The sequence below is a fragment of the Danio rerio genome, chromosome 8 (genome assembly GCF_049306965.1).
Source record: "Danio rerio strain Tuebingen ecotype United States chromosome 8, GRCz12tu, whole genome shotgun sequence".
Classification (NCBI taxonomy): domain Eukaryota; kingdom Metazoa; phylum Chordata; class Actinopteri; order Cypriniformes; family Danionidae; genus Danio; species Danio rerio.
Window position 1 is genome coordinate 20,821,854 of NC_133183.1, and position 21,573 is coordinate 20,843,426.

The 21,573-nt window shown below is 37.0% G+C and overlaps 1 protein-coding gene across 11 annotated transcripts in view; it reads right to left on the bottom strand.

Moving 5' to 3' along the window:
* The window catches only part of sema6bb (sema domain, transmembrane domain (TM), and cytoplasmic domain, (semaphorin) 6Bb), a 286,338-nt gene that overhangs the window by 21,575 nt on the left and 243,190 nt on the right, over positions 1-21,573 (bottom strand). For all 11 annotated transcript variants that reach the window (XM_073910233.1, XM_073910241.1, XM_073910243.1 and 8 more), the window contains 3 exons: positions 18,319-18,459; positions 15,127-15,204; positions 12,028-12,086 (listed from right to left, as the gene is read on the bottom strand). In XM_073910233.1, coding sequence (XP_073766334.1) covers positions 12,028-12,086; positions 15,127-15,204; positions 18,319-18,459 — 278 coding nt within the window. The remainder of the gene's footprint in view (positions 1-12,027; positions 12,087-15,126; positions 15,205-18,318; positions 18,460-21,573) is intronic.

Sequence of the window (21,573 nt, forward strand, 5' to 3'; positions counted from 1 at the left end):
AAAGAAATGCTTATAAAAAGTCATTTATCCCAATTGCAGTTGTTGTTTTAAACTCGGATTACTCTTTGAAGTGAATTGGGTGGTTGTCAAAAATGATCTGCAGTAATATGTACAGTATGGGGCTAATTTGGTTTTAAAAATATTAACTTACGCTGTTGTCCTGATGAGTGTTGCTATTGTGTGATTGCTTGTATGGTTGTATGTATGCAGTTGTTGTCTTAAACCCAGTGTTAAAGACAAATTTCCCTTCTGTGCCAAGCGGAACAGACAATAAAGTTTAAACTGAACTAAACTACATAAATGAGCTTCCATAGTTTCTTGTTAGAATGATTTCGGGAATGATGTGACAGTGTACACTAGAGTAATGGCTGCTAAAACATCAGCTTTGGAATAAATTACAATCTGGTCATTTGTAGTCCAATTGTAGTTAAGTTGCTTTTGATGATGAAAGTGTGATGGCCCACTTGGTTGGGATGTCAGGTGATGCAGTTTGTTGATAGATTTTGGTGATTGCATCACAAGACCTCATTTTTTTGCCATCAAAAGCCACTGTACTACAACCGAACTACTTTCACACATGCACTGAGATCTGTTTGACCAGACTATAAATCAAAGCTAATAATTAAACAGTGATTTTGTTCTGTAGACAACTGACAAAATATATTGCTTGAGGCTAATTATATTGACCTAAATTTTTTTTAAAAAAATTAAAACTGCTTTTATTCTAGCTAAAATAAAATAAATCAGACTTTCTCCAGAAGAAAAAATATTATAGGAAAAACTGTAAAAAAAAAAAAAAAAAAAAACTCTTGCTCTGTTAAAAATAAATTGGGGAAATATTTAAAAAAGAAAAAACTAATTCACAGGAGGGCTAATAATTTTGAATTCAACTGCACTTATGCAGCCTGGGTAAGTATAATCACTTTACTATAAATAAATAAATCTTACAGAGCAAAAACTTTTGAACAGCAGTGAACCTGAGATGTAGAACTACATCTGTGTTTGCTAGCTGATAGCAATTACAGCAGAGAAGTGAATTTGCCAGCGTGTGCCTCGCTGCGTTTCTCTGCATGGCTGTCATCCCACTCCACCAGAATGACGCCACTGTGCACTTCTTGGTGTAACACGGACTTCAATTAGATCGTGATTGCAACCCACTGTTTGCCGAGTCAAAACACCACCTTTCTGCAGGAAATATTTTAACAGCGGCATAATTGCCTCCATCTGTGTCAACTCTGTGATTACCTTCAAATGCTTTTGCAGCAACGTATACACACACTAGAGAAAAGGGTTAAGCGGGTGGGATTTAGATGCAAGGAAAGAGTAATGGGGCTTATGAGTGTCTGCGCTTTGTGCATGTACTGTAGTTGAACTGCCGGTTTGAGGAGAAGCCTCATTTTGCAGTCCATTCACTCGTAACAAAGGCGTGAGCGTGACAGTTTTCTCCTACACTGATGTCTCCCTCCCTTCTGATGCCTGCTTTAACAGCGTTGACATTTGATGATGAGTTTTCTGTGCAAACAATGACTCCAGTGCTCCACAAGTGAGAATGGTTAAGGTTTGCTGGCTTCTTGTTGACAATGCCGACAGGTATATTCGGTGTATTAGTCTACCCTAGTGTGTTAGTTTTTTTTTTTTAAATAAAATGGATTTGCCAGCCATATGTTTTATATTATAAATATATGTATTTGTATTTATTGGTATTTACTGAAACTTAGATTTAAAATATCTGTGGGTATGTACAGTATATATGGCAGCTTAAAGACGCCTTTCATATGGGGAATGAAGTCACCTGAATTGCTCAGGTGTTGAGTTTTTCTTCAACAGACTTCAACTTCAACAGAGTGTAATAATCTTGATGGTTCTGTGGGTCTCATCTTTCAAATCTGGTCTTAATTTTTGTATTCTGTATTGGATTTAAGTCAGGTGATTGGTTAGGCCATTCTACAGCTTGAGTTTCCTTGGCTGTGTTTTGGATTATTGTCTTGCTGAAATGTCCACCCTGGTTTCATCTTCATCATCCTGATAATGTAGATGTTGGACTGAAGCAGCTGATATTCATTTGCAATGACAAAGAGATGAGGGATGCTGGATAACTTCTGAGAGATTTCAGCTGCTGTCTGTGACGAGGCATGATGGTATACAGGTCACAAAAATAAATAAAACAAAAAACAAAAAAAGGCAGACCCACAACAGCACTTATGTGCAAAATGTTACAAATGTTATCTGTAAAAAAATTAGGATATCAGGAATATAAAGAAAACAGGAAAACAAACAAACAAATAAATTCATGTAGAAATGATCACACTTTGCTGTTCAACCTACCCCAAAAAGGTATTGCACACTAGCACTGCCATCTGCCTCCCACTGCAAAAGACCCCCCTCAACAACCAACTAGTCTGGCTTATACCTACTGGATGCCCCACCCCACATGGACTCTACAAAATTCCCTTGGTGATTGAAATATTGCACTTATATAGATGATTACATACATAAAATTCAGATAATCTCCAGTATCATAACAGGTGTATTACCAATAATAATACATCTTATTGATAAATACATGTGTAATTTCATGTACATATTTTCCTATTAGACTAGTTTTGTATTCCAAGCTCTCCCCAAAACAGGCAACATTAAGACAGTTACTGATTGCGCATGCACAATGCAAAGGTTTAGTGATATAAAGCTTTCTAGCCCACTACTAGAGTTGCCCAGTTGCTTCCGGTAACCTGGACAGCACCACCACACAAACAAACAAAAAACGAGACATGAAACTTCTAGATAAGTTCAATAATTATTTTTGTGTAACCTGTTTGGTGTCTGTGTGTGTTTATTGGGAATATCAACAGATGTGATGACGAGTGAATGTATGTGTGTGCGGTATATATGCAACGGTAATATTATCCAAACCTTTGTGTGCACCCAGGGGTTAGGAAGGGCAGAATCACTGATGGATATTACAATGTGTGTAAATGAAATTAAGTACTGTCGCAATCGTGACAGAGCCATCTGTCACACTGGGTTCTTGCCCTTTCTTCATGTGTTCAGCACTTTTTTACTTTAGAGTCATTTTACTTTATTACATATAAATAAAATATATAATATTCATTACATATTACATTTGTAAACTAATTAGATTTGTTTTCTTTGCATATATGGATTTCTTTGGTTGTTACCAACATCTGGTGAAAGTTTCAAGTCAACGGCACCTTTAGAAATATGTTTTCTGAGAAAAATGATGACGTGTTCAACACTTTTCCTCACTGTATATGCACACATTTACATGTTTAATTTCTTCAGTAAATCAATGATGATATTTCTTGTTGCAAAACAGATAATTTTCACAAATTAGTAAGTAGTAAGTAAAAACTAACTGAAATAACTTGGCCAACATAACAAAAAACATGCCGCGTTATCCATCTTTCTGTCTAGATTTTTTTTTTACTATTTTTATTTTTACATCATATTCAAGTACATTTTCCCATGTGATGACACATGCCACTATATAAAACAGTTTGATGTAATAAAACCTTATACACTAAAAAGATCAACAGAACAATTTATTAAGAAAAACTTACTAAACATTATACAGTAAATGTCTGTACCCTTACTTTTAATCAATTTAACTGTTACTGTAAATAAAAAAACCTGTTAACTATATATTATATGTTTTGCCCTACTTTCTTTGTCGTAATAAATCACACCCTTCTTCACCCTCACAGAACAGTCTTGCTCCACCCTGCAATTTTTCAATGAAAAGGATACTGTTGAAGTTTAAAGGCTGTTAAATTAGCTGCTAATCCTGTAATCGATACGGCTCACTGAAAGGTCACGACATGTAAAGGGTTAAATCCGCATCGAAGTGAGATCAAGAGCGGGGAGCAATGTGTCTGACCAGGCTGAAATGGAAAATGTCATGCTCTTCTCTCTCCTGCCACTATTTCTCTTCTTGCACGACATTTACTCACCGCTCTAGCAACAAACAAACTAATTGTTTCAAGCACTGTTGTTGATTTTTTTAAAAAAGAAGAGTTATTGCTGCTAGTTTATTAATTGCCTTTTTTTAACTAAAGAATTCACAACCTGGCTGCCTTCCTTAAAGGGGACCTATTATGCCCATTTTCATGAGATGAAAATAAATGTTTAAAATTGGCCTTTGAAGTTTCAGCTTAAAACAAAACCTGTCATTTAGCAAACTTGTCCCCATTTCAGTGTGAGCTGTTTTTGAGTTTGTCTTTTAAATGCAAATGAGCTGCTGCTTTCTTTTCTACTTTATATGTTATTCTGACACTCCAGATACAAAACAAGAACATTTTATTTAGCCAAAATGTCAGGAATGACCAGTAGTGGGTTAAATCCATGTACATGCTCTAGTCAAGCAATAATGTATGGCGTGGCACAATAACAAACCTTTTTTATCCCAGAATTCTTGGTATGGTTAGACAATTGTGCTGAGCTGTGCTAATAGTGAGATGTCACCACTCTGTTGCCATAGTTGGCTAAGTGGCATAGATATATACACTAGATATTGCATACGGACCCTGAGCATGTGTCAATAGCGCTGCTACATTTGTACAGGACAAATGTCATTCAACTGCACGGCTGCATTTACACAGATTGGTTCAAGTGACTAATTCCAGTTTTTTTCTTCCATGTGGCACAGATCGGATATGGCCCATGTGCGTGTTAGCAGTAAAAAAATCACATGGATTCTGATTTACTTAAATCAGATTCCGGCCTTGTTCATATGTGAAAATGTATCCGATATGAAATGGATCTGTGCCCTCATGTCTGCAGTGTAAGCAGGTAGAACAGATTTACATCCGTCAATGCGAGTCGCGCATCATTAAAAACCATAGCGAATGACGTCAACTCTGATGCTTTCATTATGGAACAGACTTCAGCAGTCCGAAACCTTAAATCTCATACACGAGGACTAAAAAGCTTTTATAATGTTTTATAACACAAGGAGAGAGAGAGAGAGAGAGAGGGAGAGAGAGCGCAACATCCGCCATGTAACCAATATAAACTAATCAAATAACTGTTTCATACATCAAATGCGTAAATAACACCATGGATATTACCTTAAGATTTAAGAAAATGACCTTTTCTTTAAGAAAATGGTGTTCAATGCCGTATACACGAGCAAGCTTTTGCCTTGATTTGCTCGTTGATGTTGTGTGCATTGTCCTCTATCCTTCGAGTGACAGTATTTACATTTTAAAAAATCTAATTCATGCACAACATTGCATTAAAAAATTTATTTTCAGTTGGCTTTTTTGTAGCTCAACATTTAAAACTAATAAGCAATCAAACGGTTACGTTAAATTAGAAATGACAATCTACGTTGAAGGCAATCGCCCTAACCTTCCCATTATTCTCCCTCATTTCTCAGATGGAATGGTGGACCAAGTCAAAGACTACCAGGGGCTAACTTTGGCTTGAGGACCCTAGTTTGGGCATCTCTGTTCTAGCGATAGTTGAAAGAAATAGTGCCTGCTGCAGTGGCACCATAGATGGAAACAAGTAAAATATTTCTACATCAATATGGGAGCAAAATCTATAAAAATAAAGATGTATTTTTTATTTTTATTATTTTTTAGCATTATTATTATATTTCTTAAGTTATTATGAAGCATGTTTCATAATACATGTATTGTTTTGTTTACAATTTTTTTATTTTTTAGACTACATTTTATGTATATATTTAGATGTCATTTTATGTATAATTGTATTTATTGTAAATTATTTCTTAAAACTCTACTTTTGTATTAATATATGTTAGGCACCTAGGGTCTGAGAGTAACATCATTTTGATTCTCTATATGTCCTGTACATGTGGTAGAATTGACAATAAAGCTGACTTTGACGTTGATGCTGCAGAAATAAAGGTACAGGACCTGTCACTGTACAGTACCTTCTCAAAAGGTACATATTTATACCCGAAGGGCTCATAATAGTACCTCAATGAACAATATTGGTACATTTAAAATGCATTTGAGTACTAATATGTACCTTTGAAGTATCACTCCGGTCTCTTTAGATAAAAATATGTATCTTTTGATAAGGTTCTGGCCCAGTGACAGCTCCTGTACCTGTATTTCTGAGTGTGGGATGTGTTTTTAATATAGTTTTTTTTGTTTAATGATTTTTGTTTGTGTTTGTTAGTATGCATTTGTATTTGTTTGTTGTGTCATGATGCTGCTGCTCTAATTTAATGGCTCCTGGCAGGATTAATTAAGTTGTTAAAACTTCTGAGTGGTTCGTTTCTTCGATGCTTGCAGAAAAAGACTTACCAAAACAAAAGTTACTAGGTTGTCCTATATCACGTTAGACAACACAATTACAGCACGTTAATAAGGAAACAAGTCAGATTTTCATGAAATGTCCCCTTTAACTGAGGGAGAGAAATAGAAAAAAGCCTTGCCGATGGGCCCACAAAATGCAGAATGACAAGTGGCAGTTAGCAGCCATGTCTCGGGTCCCGGAGGGCAGGCCGCACAGGTCAGCTAAATTAAAATGTCTGATGTCCACATCTACTTTGATCAGCTCTTCCTCCAAGCATCAGGCAAAAGGAGAGCTGACATTTTGAAGCAGACCGCTAAGTGCTTGGTCAGGGCACAGGAAGAGCAGGCGCATCTCTAATTACGGCCCTCACACTCGTGAGCAAAACGAGAGAGACAGGAGGAACTGCCTGATCAGTTACTCCAACGCCAAGGTGAAGTGAAGGTAAAAGACGGATATGCAGAGATATATTTGAGTTATTATAATTGCACAGAAGCGTCCTGCAATGTGACACGCTATAAAGCACTTAAACTCAAGATTTTCCTCTCGTTCTTTCTTATTACCGTCCATGCAGCTTTTATGCAACCTCATATTAATTGAGAGACTACAAAGTACTTTAAAACTCATTTGTCCCACTGCGGGACCACTTAACACGGTCATATCCTGAGAAAGCTAATTTCTTTTTAAAATAAAAAGAGCTTAATGAACTACTAACTTGTAGCATTTTTAAACAGAATGGCTTTAACAGGAAAAAAAAATAGTTCTATGCTACAAAAGTGGACTAGTGATGCCCAAACTAGGGCCCGCGAACCAAAGTTGGCCCACGATAACCTTTGATTTGGCCCACCATCCCATAGGGAGAATGCAGGGGGTTTCATGTAACCTTTTGATTGTTTGTGTTATTGTTGAGATAAAAATGTCTAAACTAAATTAAACTTAAATTCAATTAAATGTTCAGATTTTTTAAAATGTACATACTGTCACTTGATGGATAGAGGACAAACACACAAAATTTTGGCTAGTAAATCAATGCAATAGGACGAGCAGCTTAACTAGAGTGTTCAGCACTGAACTTCATTGTTTTCTAAATGTTACCCATATGATGTTAACAGAGCAAGCAATGTTTCACAGTAAGTCTGATAATATTTTTTCTTCTGGAGAAAGTCTTATTTGTTTTATTTTGGCTAGATTAAAAGCAGTTTTTAATTTTTTAAAGGTTTCAATTTTTAAGGTTGAAATAATTAGTCACTTTAAGTTATATATTTTTTCGATTGGCTACAGGACAAACCACTTTTGTACAATAACTTGCCTAATTACCCTAACCTGCCTATTTAACCTAGTTAACCCTTTAAATGTCACTTTAGGCTGTATAGAAGTGTCTTGAAAAATATCTAGTCAAATATTATTTACTGTCATCATGGCAATAATAAAATAAATCAGTTATTTAAACTATTATGTTTAGAATTGTGTTGAAAAAAAACTTCTGTACGTTAAACAAAAATTGGGCAAGAAATTAAACAGGGGGGGGGGGGGGGGGTTTGGGGGGGCTAATAATTCTGACTTTAACTGTATATAGATTTTCACACAGTCAAAATATCCAGTTTAGCATGGTTGATCCGTGCTGATGACAGGTCTAAGTACAGATTTTCCAATACTGAATGCAACCAGTTCTTAACAGAGATCATCAGGGTCCACCTCTGCACTAGCATACAAATAGAAAATATCTTAAAAAGGAGGTAGACAGCGCAGGTGAACTATGCACAGCTAATTAAACAGCAATGGTGCTGATCAATATTTCTGTGAAATGCACAGAAGAAAGTCAGATCGCACATGTTATTACTTTGTTGAACAAACTGAAAACGACGTTACAGCCTCAGATTTGCTTGACCAATTGCTAAAAAGTAGGGGGGGGGGGGGGTCATGACCACCCACATCTGGAAAATTAATTTGGAAGTTCTTTATCCATTTTCCACACATAAATTTAAAAAAATAAAAGAAACTTTTTTTTTTCAAACGAGAAAATTAAAAATGTCAGTTTTCTCATTTCTGCATATTTTATTCCAAATAGGAAAACAAACGACGCATAAATAACAATCATTAACAAACAAATGATGATAAATGCAGCACATATTCAAGATATCAAGCTGTAGTGATTACAGCGAAATATGAAAAAAAAATAAGATTTTCAATTGGCATTTGTCGAAAAAAACAATTCCTAAATAGAAAAGTTAATATCTGATCCTAATGTCCATCTGTCAACCAGCGGCTTCTACTGCAGCTCTACAGAGTACTGGCTTTGGGGAAACAGAGTGAGAAAAATGAGACAACTTTTAAACCGAGAAAGGCTGAAAGAGAGAGCGGGGGAATGAGAAATTGCTTCAGCTATACATAAGGCTCATGTCAGAGAGTAATATCAAGCGCTTGGCCTTTGGGAACCGGTGCTTCTGTGACACGGCAGACATCCCAGCATCATTCACAACCCTGTATATTCAACCTCAGTCAAGGGCTCCAGCGCGTCTGACAACCACCAACGGCCCCCCATCCATACCAGCCTCCCTATATCCATCTATGTAGCATTCTGCATCTCTCAGGTTGGTTTATAGATCTCCCCCCTCATAATCATTCAGCCCAGACCGAGTCAGAGAGACGAGCTAAAAATCAATTCCTCTACTCTGCCCCCACTTCCACGGACCACTTTTCTGTCATTTAGCAGGAGCTGTTAACATCCCCTGTTTGCCCTCTTGGACATGTATGGGGTCACGTGAAGTTCAAATTCATCCTGGTGATCTCCATCATGGCCCCCCGAATCTGTAACCCCTCGGTAGGAGATGAAAGCCAGTCGACGGGTGCAAAGCGTGATGGATGCAGTGCTACATCCTCTAAAGCGAGCACTTCTCCAGCCCCGGCCTGTGGAGAAGCAGACTGGAGGAGCGTGATGGATGGGACACGCGCTCGGCTGATCAAAGCCTTGCAGGCAAACACTTATTTACACAAGACTTATTACAGATGAAGAATGAGGCGCTGTCCCCAGTCGAGACACTAAAGCGATGCTCCGCCTTCTAGACCAGCTTTTTATTTGCATGCTGATCAAGACTGGTGTAAGTCAGTGCGGGTCTCTCTGAATCTAATACTCCTTAATGGAAAACTGTTTTTAGGAAAGTAAGCTCATTTTAATAATAATAATAATATTAATAATAGTAATAATAATAATAATAATAATAATAATAATAATAATTTCTTACATTTATATAGTGCTTTTCTGGACACTCAAAGTGCTTTAGACAGTTTTGGGGGAATCTCCTCATCCACCACCAGTGTGCAGCATCCTCATGGATGTTGTGACGGCAGCCATATTGCGCCAGACCACACACCAGCTGATTGGTGGAGAGGAGACAGAGTGACTAAGCCAATTATTATATGGGGATGGTTAGGAGGCCATGATGGACAAAGGCCAGTGGGCAAATTTGGCCAAGATGCCGGGGTTAAACCCTTACTTTGTTTTTTGAAGAACATCCTGTGATTTTTTTAATGACCACAGAGAGTCTGGATGACGGTTTAACATCTCATCCAAAAGACTGTGCTCACTGAGCAGTATAGAGTCCCCATCAGTATACTGGGGCTTTAGGACCCACACAAACCACAGGTTGAGCGCCCCCTGCTTTCCCATGCGGTTTCAAATCCACGCCCTGCTTAGCTTCAGTGGGCTTTATGTGAGAGTTGCAGAAAGCGAGCTGCCGGTCACTTCAATTTAAACAGTTGAGTTTTACCATTTCTGAATCTATTCAGCCGATCTCCGAATCTAGCAAGAGCACTTTTAGCTCAGCTTAGCATAAATCATTGAATCAGGTTAGACCATTAATGTTCCAAAAATGTTGTTCCAGCATGTACTAAGACTGATGGAAATTTGAAAAGCTGCTATTTTAGGTCAATTTGAATAGGAACTATACTCACATTCTGGCTTAATAATACAGAAACTTTGCTGCGGTACTATGGCTGCATTAGGTGCAAAGATATTAAGCAGTGCCTAAAAATAGCCCCCAGCTAGGAAAATAGGTACCAGTTTTGCATAATACAATTGATAAAAACAGGAACTTTTTTCATTTTCTGTCAGTCTCAGTACATGATGTAACTACAAAAAAGTCTAAGTTTATATATTTTGCATTTTTTAGCAGGATACTAATGGTCTAATCTAATTCAATAATCTATGCTAAGATAAAAGTGCTCTCGCCAGATCTGGAGATTGGCTGAACAAATTAATATGAAAGTGAATTTGTCTCAGCAACCAGCCTTCTTTAAAATAACTTCTGTTGTGTTTAACAGAAGAAAGAAACTGATAAAAATACAGATAAAAATTTAAACCCACATGAGGGAGAATAATCTAAATTTTACAAGTCACTTAGATTTAAAAAGTTGAGTTTTACCACTTTTAAACCCATTCAGCCGATATCCAGATCTAGCAGAAGCACTTTTAGTTTAGCTTAGCATAAATCAGTTAAATGGGTTAGACCATTAGCATTTTGCTACAAAAAATAAGAGTTTTCTTATTTAAAACTTGAGTATGCTGTTGTTACAGCATGTACTAAGACTGAGGCAATTTTTCGGTCATTATAGATAAGAAGTATACTCTCATTCTGGCTTATTAATCAAGAAACTTTACTGCTGTACTATGGCTGCATTAGGTGCAAAGATATTACGCAGTGCCTGAAAATCACCCCATTTAGGAAACTAGGTAACAGTGCTGCATAATAACATTGAGAATAAAAGGAATTCCAATATCATTTACCAGATACTCACATCATTTACTCACTTTACCATCACTTGTTTAAACCCTATTTGAGTTTCTTTCTTCTGTTGAACACAACAGAAGATATTTCGAACAACGCTGGCTCCTGTCACACATCGACTTCCATAGCATTTCCCACTAATATGGAAGTGAATTGGTTCCAGCAACCAGCCTTCTTCAAAATGACTTCTGTTGTGTTCAACAGAAGAAAGAAACCAATAAAGATTTAAACCCACATGTGGGAGAACAAATGAAATTTTCATCTTTAGGTGAAGTTGTTTTTTTAAAGATGATAAGTCTCGTAAAATCATCCAAAAAGCAAAGCAGAATCACGTTCTCTTACATCACATTACCCACGCTGCTTTGACAGATCAACAATTTTCCCCTGACTTACTGATCTTCTCCATTAGGAAAGACATTAGTGAATCCAGCAGTTGGCCCCAGCACCCCATTACTTTTTGGCTTGTGCAGCACAACTGAAAACAGGGGCTGGGAAACTTCAAACGCTCCTGATGAGCAGATTAAAATCCAGCCAGGCAGACACGATCATTATGCAATATTTATACATGCGAGTGTTTGTGGCTCACAGCAGATGAGCCAGGTCTCCTGTGGTGGACCCCAGATTAACGCGCACCAATGCCTGTGCAGAATCAGCGATGAGATCAAAGAGCTTCTACAGCGACTGAATATTTCAGACTGAACGATTGATTTGCTGCGATGAAGAGGCTCACCCAGAACTCTACGATGAACATAATCGCAGATGAAAGGGGGAACTATACTATAAATAGAAAGTGCAAGTTGTGATCCAATCGCAGCCGAACCGAGCCTCTCGCAACAAAAACACAGAAGCTCAAAATGGAGCGGAAAATGACGGCGGCTGCAAGTCTGACAGGGCGAAGAGGACGGGAGGTCACAGTATGAAGAGTTTTATCATCGTAATAAAAATGCTCTCTTACCGTCGCAGTCGCCCAAGTGAGAAGTGTTTCCTTGCTCAACGTCTTGCTCGAAGGGAAGCCTGTGGAGAGGAAAAAAACAGTAGTAGAGACATTCATCAACAAACCACATAAACAGGCTATAAAACCGCACCAGCTGAATTACAGTAATGCCTATGTATTTTTTCAAACAAGAATAACATTTTTTATTGCTGTCTTGAAGGGTAATTCAAAAACTTCTTGATTTTGCGGTCCCTTGCTCCTTTTGGCTTTAATAATAATAATAACAGTGGAAATTAAAAGCTTGTACAGGATGTGTGCAGAAACTCAATCTGCGCTCAAGCACACAGAGGCATCACAGCGCTCTATTAGAGATGCTCTGTGTTACCTTAAAGCCACATTAATGAAGAAAAATGACTGCAGTCGGCTCACCAATGGCTTCTTTCCAACCGCATAAGTCAAACAGAGGAAGGGCCGAGGGCTACGCACAGCAGAAGCGTGCACCGGGGGGACCAGCCGCTTTCCACTACCATCGGCAATTAGTTAAAGCTCAGGACAACAAGGCAGCCAGGGGTCTTTTACTGCCAGGGTCTTAGTTTTTCAGAAGATATGCTTACGCTGGCATGGTTAAACGCTTTCTGTGAAATGTCTATAAAATATAATGTTTCAACAAACTGCAGGCGCAGAGCTGTAATCTTCAGAACTCCTCTGAGAGAAGACAGCTCCGTTTTTTTTTACAACAGCGGTGAACCACCCTGAGAATTTAAATGAGCATGCAGATTTCTTCTCCCTGCTCTCCTGAGGATGAGCGGTAGCGAATAAAGACTGATAAATAGCCGGAAGAAAGTCCCTGAACTTGTTTTTGCATATTGGCTGTTTGTGTATATTAGCGAGTGGCAGTAATTAGGACTATTTCTGTATTGTTTTTCCTCCGTGAAATTCGATTGGTGCGAATTTCTAAGCATTATGCGAGACGGATCGATCCACAGGTTTGGCCGTCCTTGGTAAATCAAATCAGATTCAGCCAGAGAGCTGTAATTGCATCACGGCGCTGAGGTAAAACGGTCTCCAAGTTTTGATCTCAGAATACGAGCAGACAACCTGTATTTGCACACAAAACTCAATAAAAGCAGCTCTCTGAGGACAGATACACTTTCACAAGTGTGTTTAAAGGGAGGCAGAAAACAAAAAGTATTGTGTTTTCTGGAAAATAAGTCACAGTATCAAAATGTTATTGTTGATGGGGGGAATAAAATTTTAAAAAATCACAAAGGCACATTATGTTGTGTTGGTGTGCAAGTTGCACTTTTTAAATACTTTTGGAATTTATGCAAAATAGGCTGCCGGCAGTCCTAAATAAACAAAATGTAATAAACAAAACACTATGCATTGTATTTAAATTCCCCTCACTCTAAGGGTGCTTTCACACTAGGACTTTTGGTTCACACCCAGGTTTGTGTGGCATCAAAGTACAGTATGTTTAGCTAGAGTGAACGTTTGTCTTCTGAACTCGGGTGCGCACCCATGAACTATACCTAAGTCCAGGCCCGTGCAGAGACCGTCCAAAGGTGGGGTGGGGTGGTGTTGTTGTCGCGCGCGTACTGAAGGGCGGTGTTGTCACGCGCGTTATGATCAGCTGTGTTGTCGCGCGCATACTGTAAAGCGGGGGAGGGGGTTAAGCGCGCGTACTCAAGAGCGGTGTTGTCGCGCGCCTACTGAAGGGCGGGACGGAGGGTGTGTCGTGTTGCGGAGGAACTTTTGATCATTTTGGAAGGGCACTTTCTATCCAAGACTAAAAAGGGCATGTGCACTGCACAGGTTGAGCCCTATGTGTGCACGTGCCTGCCTAAGTCAGCCTGAAAGAAGTGGTCTGGGGTACAGTTCACGCGAACTCTGGTACTCTTTTTTTATTTTCGGCCTTTTTGCCTTGATTAGATAGGACAGTAATGAGACATGATTGGGAAATATCCTCAAGCTGGGATTCGAACTCAGGACGTCCTGACGTGCTACTGCAACATAGGTTGCCACGCTAACCACTAGGCTATTGCGCCGACGACAGTTCACTACTGATATTAATACAATCATACCAAATAACGGAAGTGAACCGCAAACTGTACAACAAACTTTTTCATAATGTTCATTTGTGTGTATGTCTGTGTATCATCTACCTCGGTGACAAGCAGAACTGACTCAGTGATAATGTCTGCTTGTCTCCACCAAAAACGACTTCTGCAGACATCGTGTGATGTTCTGAACGTTTTTAACATTTTTTGAGGCAGATAGATGCAAGTCGCTTTTGTATTTTGGTTTTGATAACAAAACCAAAAGTTTTTGTAAAAGCAGAACAACTGTGATAAGCGTACGTCTCCATTTTGGTGCTTTGCTTTCGTGGCCGTCACCTAGCAACAGCTCTACACAAAACAGCAGCTTGATGACGCAAGCGTACCAGGAATCAAAAGGAAAAAAGACAATGTGAACACAAACCAGCCGAGGGCGGACTATCGAACTTGGGTTCAGACCAGGCATTCGAACCAAGTGTGAAAGCACCCTAAAACAAGTTTAAATTTGGCACTCTGGTAAAGTCACGTCACATTTATTTATATATATATAGAAATGACAAAATGCTATTTTTTATAAGCTTCACAAATTTTAACTTGATGTTTTAAGTGAGTTTAATAGATTAATGAACAAGTTGATTTCGTTCGACTTAAAAAAAATTTAAGGCAGCAAAAAAGTTTTTTAGAAAGCTTCAAAATGCTGAATCAAACATTATGTGAACTTTTTTTTGGTCTGATCTCTTGGTTTGAAATGATGTCCCATTGCCAGTTCATTGTTAGATTTAGCTTGAAATATTTTGTGGTCTTTACATTAAACAGTAGAAAAATGAACAGAAAAAAAATTTATATCAGAGAAAGAGAGTATTAAAAGCAGAGAAAACAATTAAAACGTAAACAGTGAACTTTAAACCTTAAAGGGAAACTGAAAACAGCAGCATGTTGTAAAAATGCTTTAAAATGCTTGTGTGTCTCAAATTTGAATGTTATTTGCATAATATCAGTCTCTTTGAATTATACTCGCATGTTTAAAACAAGAAGGTGGATGTATGCTTATATTAAAACGGACCTGGTGCCCGCGCGGAGGAACGAGCAGATGTCTCCTGTGGTCCAGCCGCAGTAGGGGTCTCGTGAGGCGATGCAGTTCCTGTGAAAGAACAGAAACAAGCATGAGCGGTTCCCCAAGGCAACAGACAGTATATGGTTTAATTCTGCTGGATTTCATCCAACTATGATCCACCTGGTTGAGTGCACACATTAGATGTGTGGCATGTGTTAGTGCGCCTCACTGGGCAGCAGCGAAGGCCCACAGGCACAGACACAGAGCACGGGCTGGTGCCTGTCCACTGATCACACAAACACTCAACTATCCTACAGCTCTGAGCTATACATGATTGTACTTCAAAGGACAAATGATTCAGACGCTAAATCACATCGCTATTCATGCTTAAGTTACATTTTAGGGACTGGTTCTGGATTCATTTAAATGGGTTAATTATCAATGGGAGGTTCCCAGATCCACTGTATATCTAGGTATGTGTATGTGTGAGTTTTTTATGATTTGAAGGCAAATTGGACCACAGAATTTAGATAAACGTAACAAAATCTAAATAAAATGTAATCTATATGTAATCAATAACATATATCATGCAAATATAAACATTCATATTTATGTATACAATTATTTCTATGCAGTAGTAATATGAAAAATTATATTTATCTTTTATTTCAGTCCTAATGACTGTTTAATGAGGAATACTTAAAATTAATAAATATATTTAATATTAAATACAAGTCAAATAAACAATTAAATACATTTTAATAATCCATGATACTCATAATATAATATAAAAACAAACATGACACAAATAATTTAAAATTAAATATTTGGAGTTAAATAAATACCATCATATAATAAACATACACGTGATGCCTAATAAATAAAAATGAACATTTCAGACACTTCAATATTTAATAAAATAAAATCAATTTCTAACAGGGTGGGAATATTTTTTACAGGAGCATTTTTTCTAAGGCCAGTTTTTATAAATGCCTTATTACTTGTCTTTTATGTAATATTCTTAAATTCAACCAATTACTTAATCAAATTATGACAAACTGTTAAGATCAAACATTTAAAATTGAATATAAATTATACAATAAAGTCATCACCAGGTAGGGCTGTAATATTATGACAAAACATCATTAGTGCCTATTATTGCTTTTGATAATGTTAAAATTAGATATTATAAATGCCACATTATAATCTGGCTACACTGACTGACACAACATGTCAGCAAAAACTCATGTTTTAATCACTGAAGCTGTGAAATAGATCTTTAAAATTACTTCAGCACTCTTTTCTTTTGAGAAAATCTACATATTCAACAATACTAATTTAACGTCTCTGACAGTAATGTGTGTGATTGGATATAGATCAGGACTTAAAATATGCATAACAATATGCTCAATCTTAAGCAATGCATAATTATCTTACAGCTTAGTTTGGTGGTCTGTTTGTTGCCATAAGCCTCCATTAATATAGTATAACTAATATAATCTAAACATAATTTCAATAATAGTCCCTTTCACAGATATGGACGGAAAGAGCACGTTCACAATTAAAACGCGTTGACATGATACTATCAGAAGACTGATCACATCACCATTTATGAACATAAAAGCCTTTTAGCTGTTAGTCAGATAACGTTTCTATGTTCCTTCTTAATCCCAACTATGTAAAAAATTATCGGTAAAACGCCTATGATAAACTGCTGTTTGTTTACCTTCAAGCTCTGCTTCAATTGCTTGACGCGCCAGCATACACACACGCTCTATGAGCGCGGTTAAGTTGGTTTTGTTTTCGATATTCCTGACACGTACTTCTCGACATGCCAAAGTGTTCCTCCATATGTTTTTATCGAAGTTGTTCACAGTACTTATCCATCCACAGAATTTGTAATGTCATCAAATGTGCAAACATTTAGCAGCATTTCGCGCTTCTGCCTTTGGTTGTCTCTGAGACAAAGCAGCTACATGAATAATAAAGTGAAATCATCAACAAAAGCCCAAGTTTACAAATACAAGCGCAGCCATTTAGAGGTCCTTTCTAGTTAATGATGTCAGAATTTACCAGTATTTTGGAATGGATGTGTGAATGGTGTTTTCCCGACAATTTCCAGAACGTTCTTGCCTGTGTAAACAGCGTTTTTATGAATTTACCAGTAAGGTCGTTATTAAGGTCGTCTGGATATTTACCGGTATTGCTGTGTGAAAAGGGCTAATATAATAACATCATGTAATATTTGACATGATAATTACCCAAAATAAATACAAAGTAATAATACAGAACCTATAATTAGCTTTATAAAAGGATAATAAACTACAGGGTTTAACTACATTTAATATACATTATTTATTTAATAATTTAGATTTTAGCCTTCAATGATTATAAAAAACATATATATTTGAGATAAAACAATTATTGCACCATATCCCACTCTCTTTCCAGCAGTCCGCAAACCAATGTAACATGACTTTTGCAACACGGCTTGATGTATTAAAGTGCATTAGATTTATTCATGTTTTTAAAAGAGCAAAAGAAGAATTCATTCTGTTCTCTGCATGTGCTCAGCCTCAGAGATGGAGCTGAACACAGACATAAAGTCATCTTTTAGCATAAGCTGTGCACCTGAAAGATCAAATACATGCAAAAATGTGTGCGCTTGGCTGCTTATTTACATAAACCATTGTTTGTTATGTAATAAATCAAGGTAAAGAATTGAGAATGAAAATATCTGTCTAACAGTAAACCTGATTTGTGTGATTCTTAAAGTGACAGCGCGCTATATTCCTTGCTGTCGACTGTTTATCATTATTAACCAAACAACAAAAGACAAAATCAATTTCTGCTTTCATAAGAAACCAATCGAGTTACCATATTGAACACTACGTTTTTATATATATATATATATATATATATATATATATATATATATATATATATATATATATATATTCTTTTTCATAATTATAAGGACTTTTTTAACTTTGTTTTTAGTTACCCATTCTGTTGTGGTATTGTGAAAGTTTTGGTCCAATTGCCTTCCCTGCTAATGATCATTTTTAATAGTCATGAATTCAATACTGACCAAAACAACCATGATTATGATTTTTCCATAATTGAGCAGCCCTACTACAAGGTCACTTCTCATTAAGAGTGCAAACTAAAGGTGTGTTTGTGTGTGTGTGTGTGACTTACTTCATGCAGGCGGAATAGAGTTGGCATCGAGCTACAGGCACTTTGATCACGCACGATGGGAAAGTCAGTAGGAGGCTGTGACTGATGCGGTCCAGCGTGAGAGAGAGCAGCTGCCTGGCCTGAGGAGAATCCGTCCCACACCTGGAACACACACACACACACAGAGTCCAAATCAATTCACAACCAATTAAAAGAGCGCCGGCAGAAAGTCAAACACAATTTACACAGAGAACACACTCAAACACAGTGTGATGGAGAATGACACGACCCCCGAGCCTACAATAATAAAGTCCAAACAGACAGTCTGATCATGTTTATCTTATTACGCTGTGCGGTTTAACCATTAAAGCAAGCTATATATACAGTACTGGGCAAAAGTCTTAGGCTACCACCAGCTTTGGAAGCCGCACAAATCTATCTAAAAAGTATGAAGCATGTGCAGGATCATTACTTTTGGGTGAACCTTTAATAAACAAACAGAAAATATGGAAAATATGTACACAATACTCAGAACAAAATACTAGCATTAAAGGTCTTAGTTTAAAGTGACTTCTTTAGCAACTTTTGTTGAGTCTTCTTTGAAATGATGTACTATTTAATATCAAGTATCTTTCAGCATTTCTAAGAGTTCTTCCTTAGATTTTGCATGTTCTATCTTTCTTTTTCTCTCCAGGTGAATCACATACTGCCTATAATATTGCCTATATATACTGTATATGATATTTAGGTCTGGACTCCATTTCATAACTTGTCATCACGTCTTTGTTTTTCTCTTCAAATATGATTTAATTACATTAGCAGTGTGTTTAGATCTTTATCATGTTAAAAAAATAAACTATTACAAATAAGGTGTGGCAGTGGGTAGCACATTCGTCGTCTCACGGCAAGAAGGTCGCTAGTTCGAGCCTCGGCTGGGTCAGTTGGTATTTCTGTGTGGAGTTTGCATGTTCTCCCTGTGCTCGTGTGGGTTTCCTCCGAGTGCTCCTGTTTCCCCCACAAGTTCAAAGACGTGGTACAGGTGAATTGGGTAAGCTAAAATTGACCGTAGTGTATGAGTGTGTGTGTGAATGAGTGTATCTGAATGTTTCTCAGTGATGGGTTGCGGCTGAAAGGGTTACCGCTGCATAAAACATATGTTGGATAAGTTGGCGATTCATTCCGCTAAGCCGACAAAAAAATGAATAAGTGAAAATAAGGTGCTTTCTAGAAGGAATTACATGACAAACTAAAACATTAGTACTTTTCAGCGTTCCCAATCCTGGCTTAGGCAGAAATGCAGATCAAACTAAGACATTTTTCCATCTTTCTCTAAATCTTTCTTTCATATATCTTATGCCTTGTGCACTGTTTAAATTTCCTACCCTTTTGTTATGTTTGGGATGAAAACATCCACTGAATTAATCTGCTGTAAAACTGCTGCAACAATGCATCAGATAATTTTTTTTCATTTGTTTTTGCATAAATCTGTTAATCAACTTCAGTCCTATTGAAAACTACTAAATTGTTTAAAAAAATTACAGGATTTTAACTTTTTAATAACCAAGTTCACAAATTATGTCACTGATTTGGTGAAAAAAACCTCACACAAAATGGTGTATTTTCAATATAAAAGTAGTTGTGGACTGGATTTTTTAAAAACCTTTTATAACAGTCTTGGACATGTACATTATTGGTAAGAACCTTGGATTTAATGCATTGTTAGATTTTACTTTTCCCCCCTAATTTACACTTGGTGGCTGCTTTTGCCCCATTGACTTCCATTATAACCAAATTTGATGGTGCAATAATACACAGTCTTTGTTTTTGTTTACTCCTTGTAGTTCTGAGAACTGAGATTCATATTTTGATTTTCTCAGACACATCAAGGTAAGTGCGTTAAGGTCACTCTCACGCACTAAAACACACACTTTAATTTGCTGTTATACTCCATATAAAATTTAGAAACTAAACACAGGTCTTTTCCTCTTTTTGCACAAGCCTATCTAAAGGGTTATTGGTGCCAACTGATGATCAACAGTAAAAATGACAAATTTTACCTCTTCCCAACAGGACAACCCACCAACAAGCAAAAGTGCATGATTATATAGTGGCATGGTTTTAATAAAAAAATGGTTATAATAGAAGTCAATGTGGCAAAAACAGTAAATTAGGGAGAAAAAAAATGAAAATTATATATAAAATAAAAAAAGTGCATTAAAGGCAACATTTTTTCACATCAAAAAAAAAAAAAAAAAGGTCATTTGGATTTTTTTCACCAAATCAGTGACATCATTTATGAATCTGGCAATTAAAGAGTTAAAATTCTGTAAGTGATTTAGTAGTTTTTATCAGGACTGAGGGTGATTTGACAGATATATGCAAAACATTTTGAAAAAAAAAATTATCTGATGTATATTTACAGTATAAAATAAAATATAAAAATAAAATTTAAAATAAATATTTTTCAAAACAAGATTTGTCACCAAAAATCATTCTGCTAGCTGAAACACAGACAAAGTTATGGCCAAATTAAGACACAAAATCACTCCTGAGTGGATGAAAACATCCCCAACGGTACATAAAGGTTTAACAATTAGACCCAAAACATTCAACTAGAACCTGTATTTTCTGGTTGTATTTTAATAAAGAGAATGAGAACTAATATATAATGGCCTTGTACCCTCACTAAAACAACAAATGTAACTGGGGGCCTAAGACATATTCACAGTGCTCTATATCTAGGGGAGCAGTTATGAGAGCTCGCTTGTCGTCCTTGAAGCAATATTTTTAAAGATGATGAAAAATTTCCACCAAGGCCATCTATTCATTAAGATACAGGCTTGTTAAATGTGTCTAATGAACTGACGCTAACTTTCACCCTCTGAACAGGATGAGGCGTAAAGGGCTTCAAAATGAAACCGCGTGTCGTATTAATGTGATATCGCATTAATGTGTTGTCACTTTGTGCTCGGCCCCTGTAACTAATCTGATTGATATCTGGGAGTCTGGCAGTCGCCCACTTCTCTACGCTTTACACTTAATTGGCACTTATCACTTTAGAGTATCTCTCCAGCACCTGCCATACTGGCTAGAAAGCACATTTGTTTGTACACATGCACGCGCATACATATGCTTATAGAAACGCTTATGATAATGGCCTTGATGGCAGCGCTGAAATCATTAGCACTTGATGCATCGGATCTGAGTAATGAGCCGCTCTTACCAAAGGCTATCAGAAACGAGATCAAACTTAATTCAAAAAGTCATTTTCCTAAT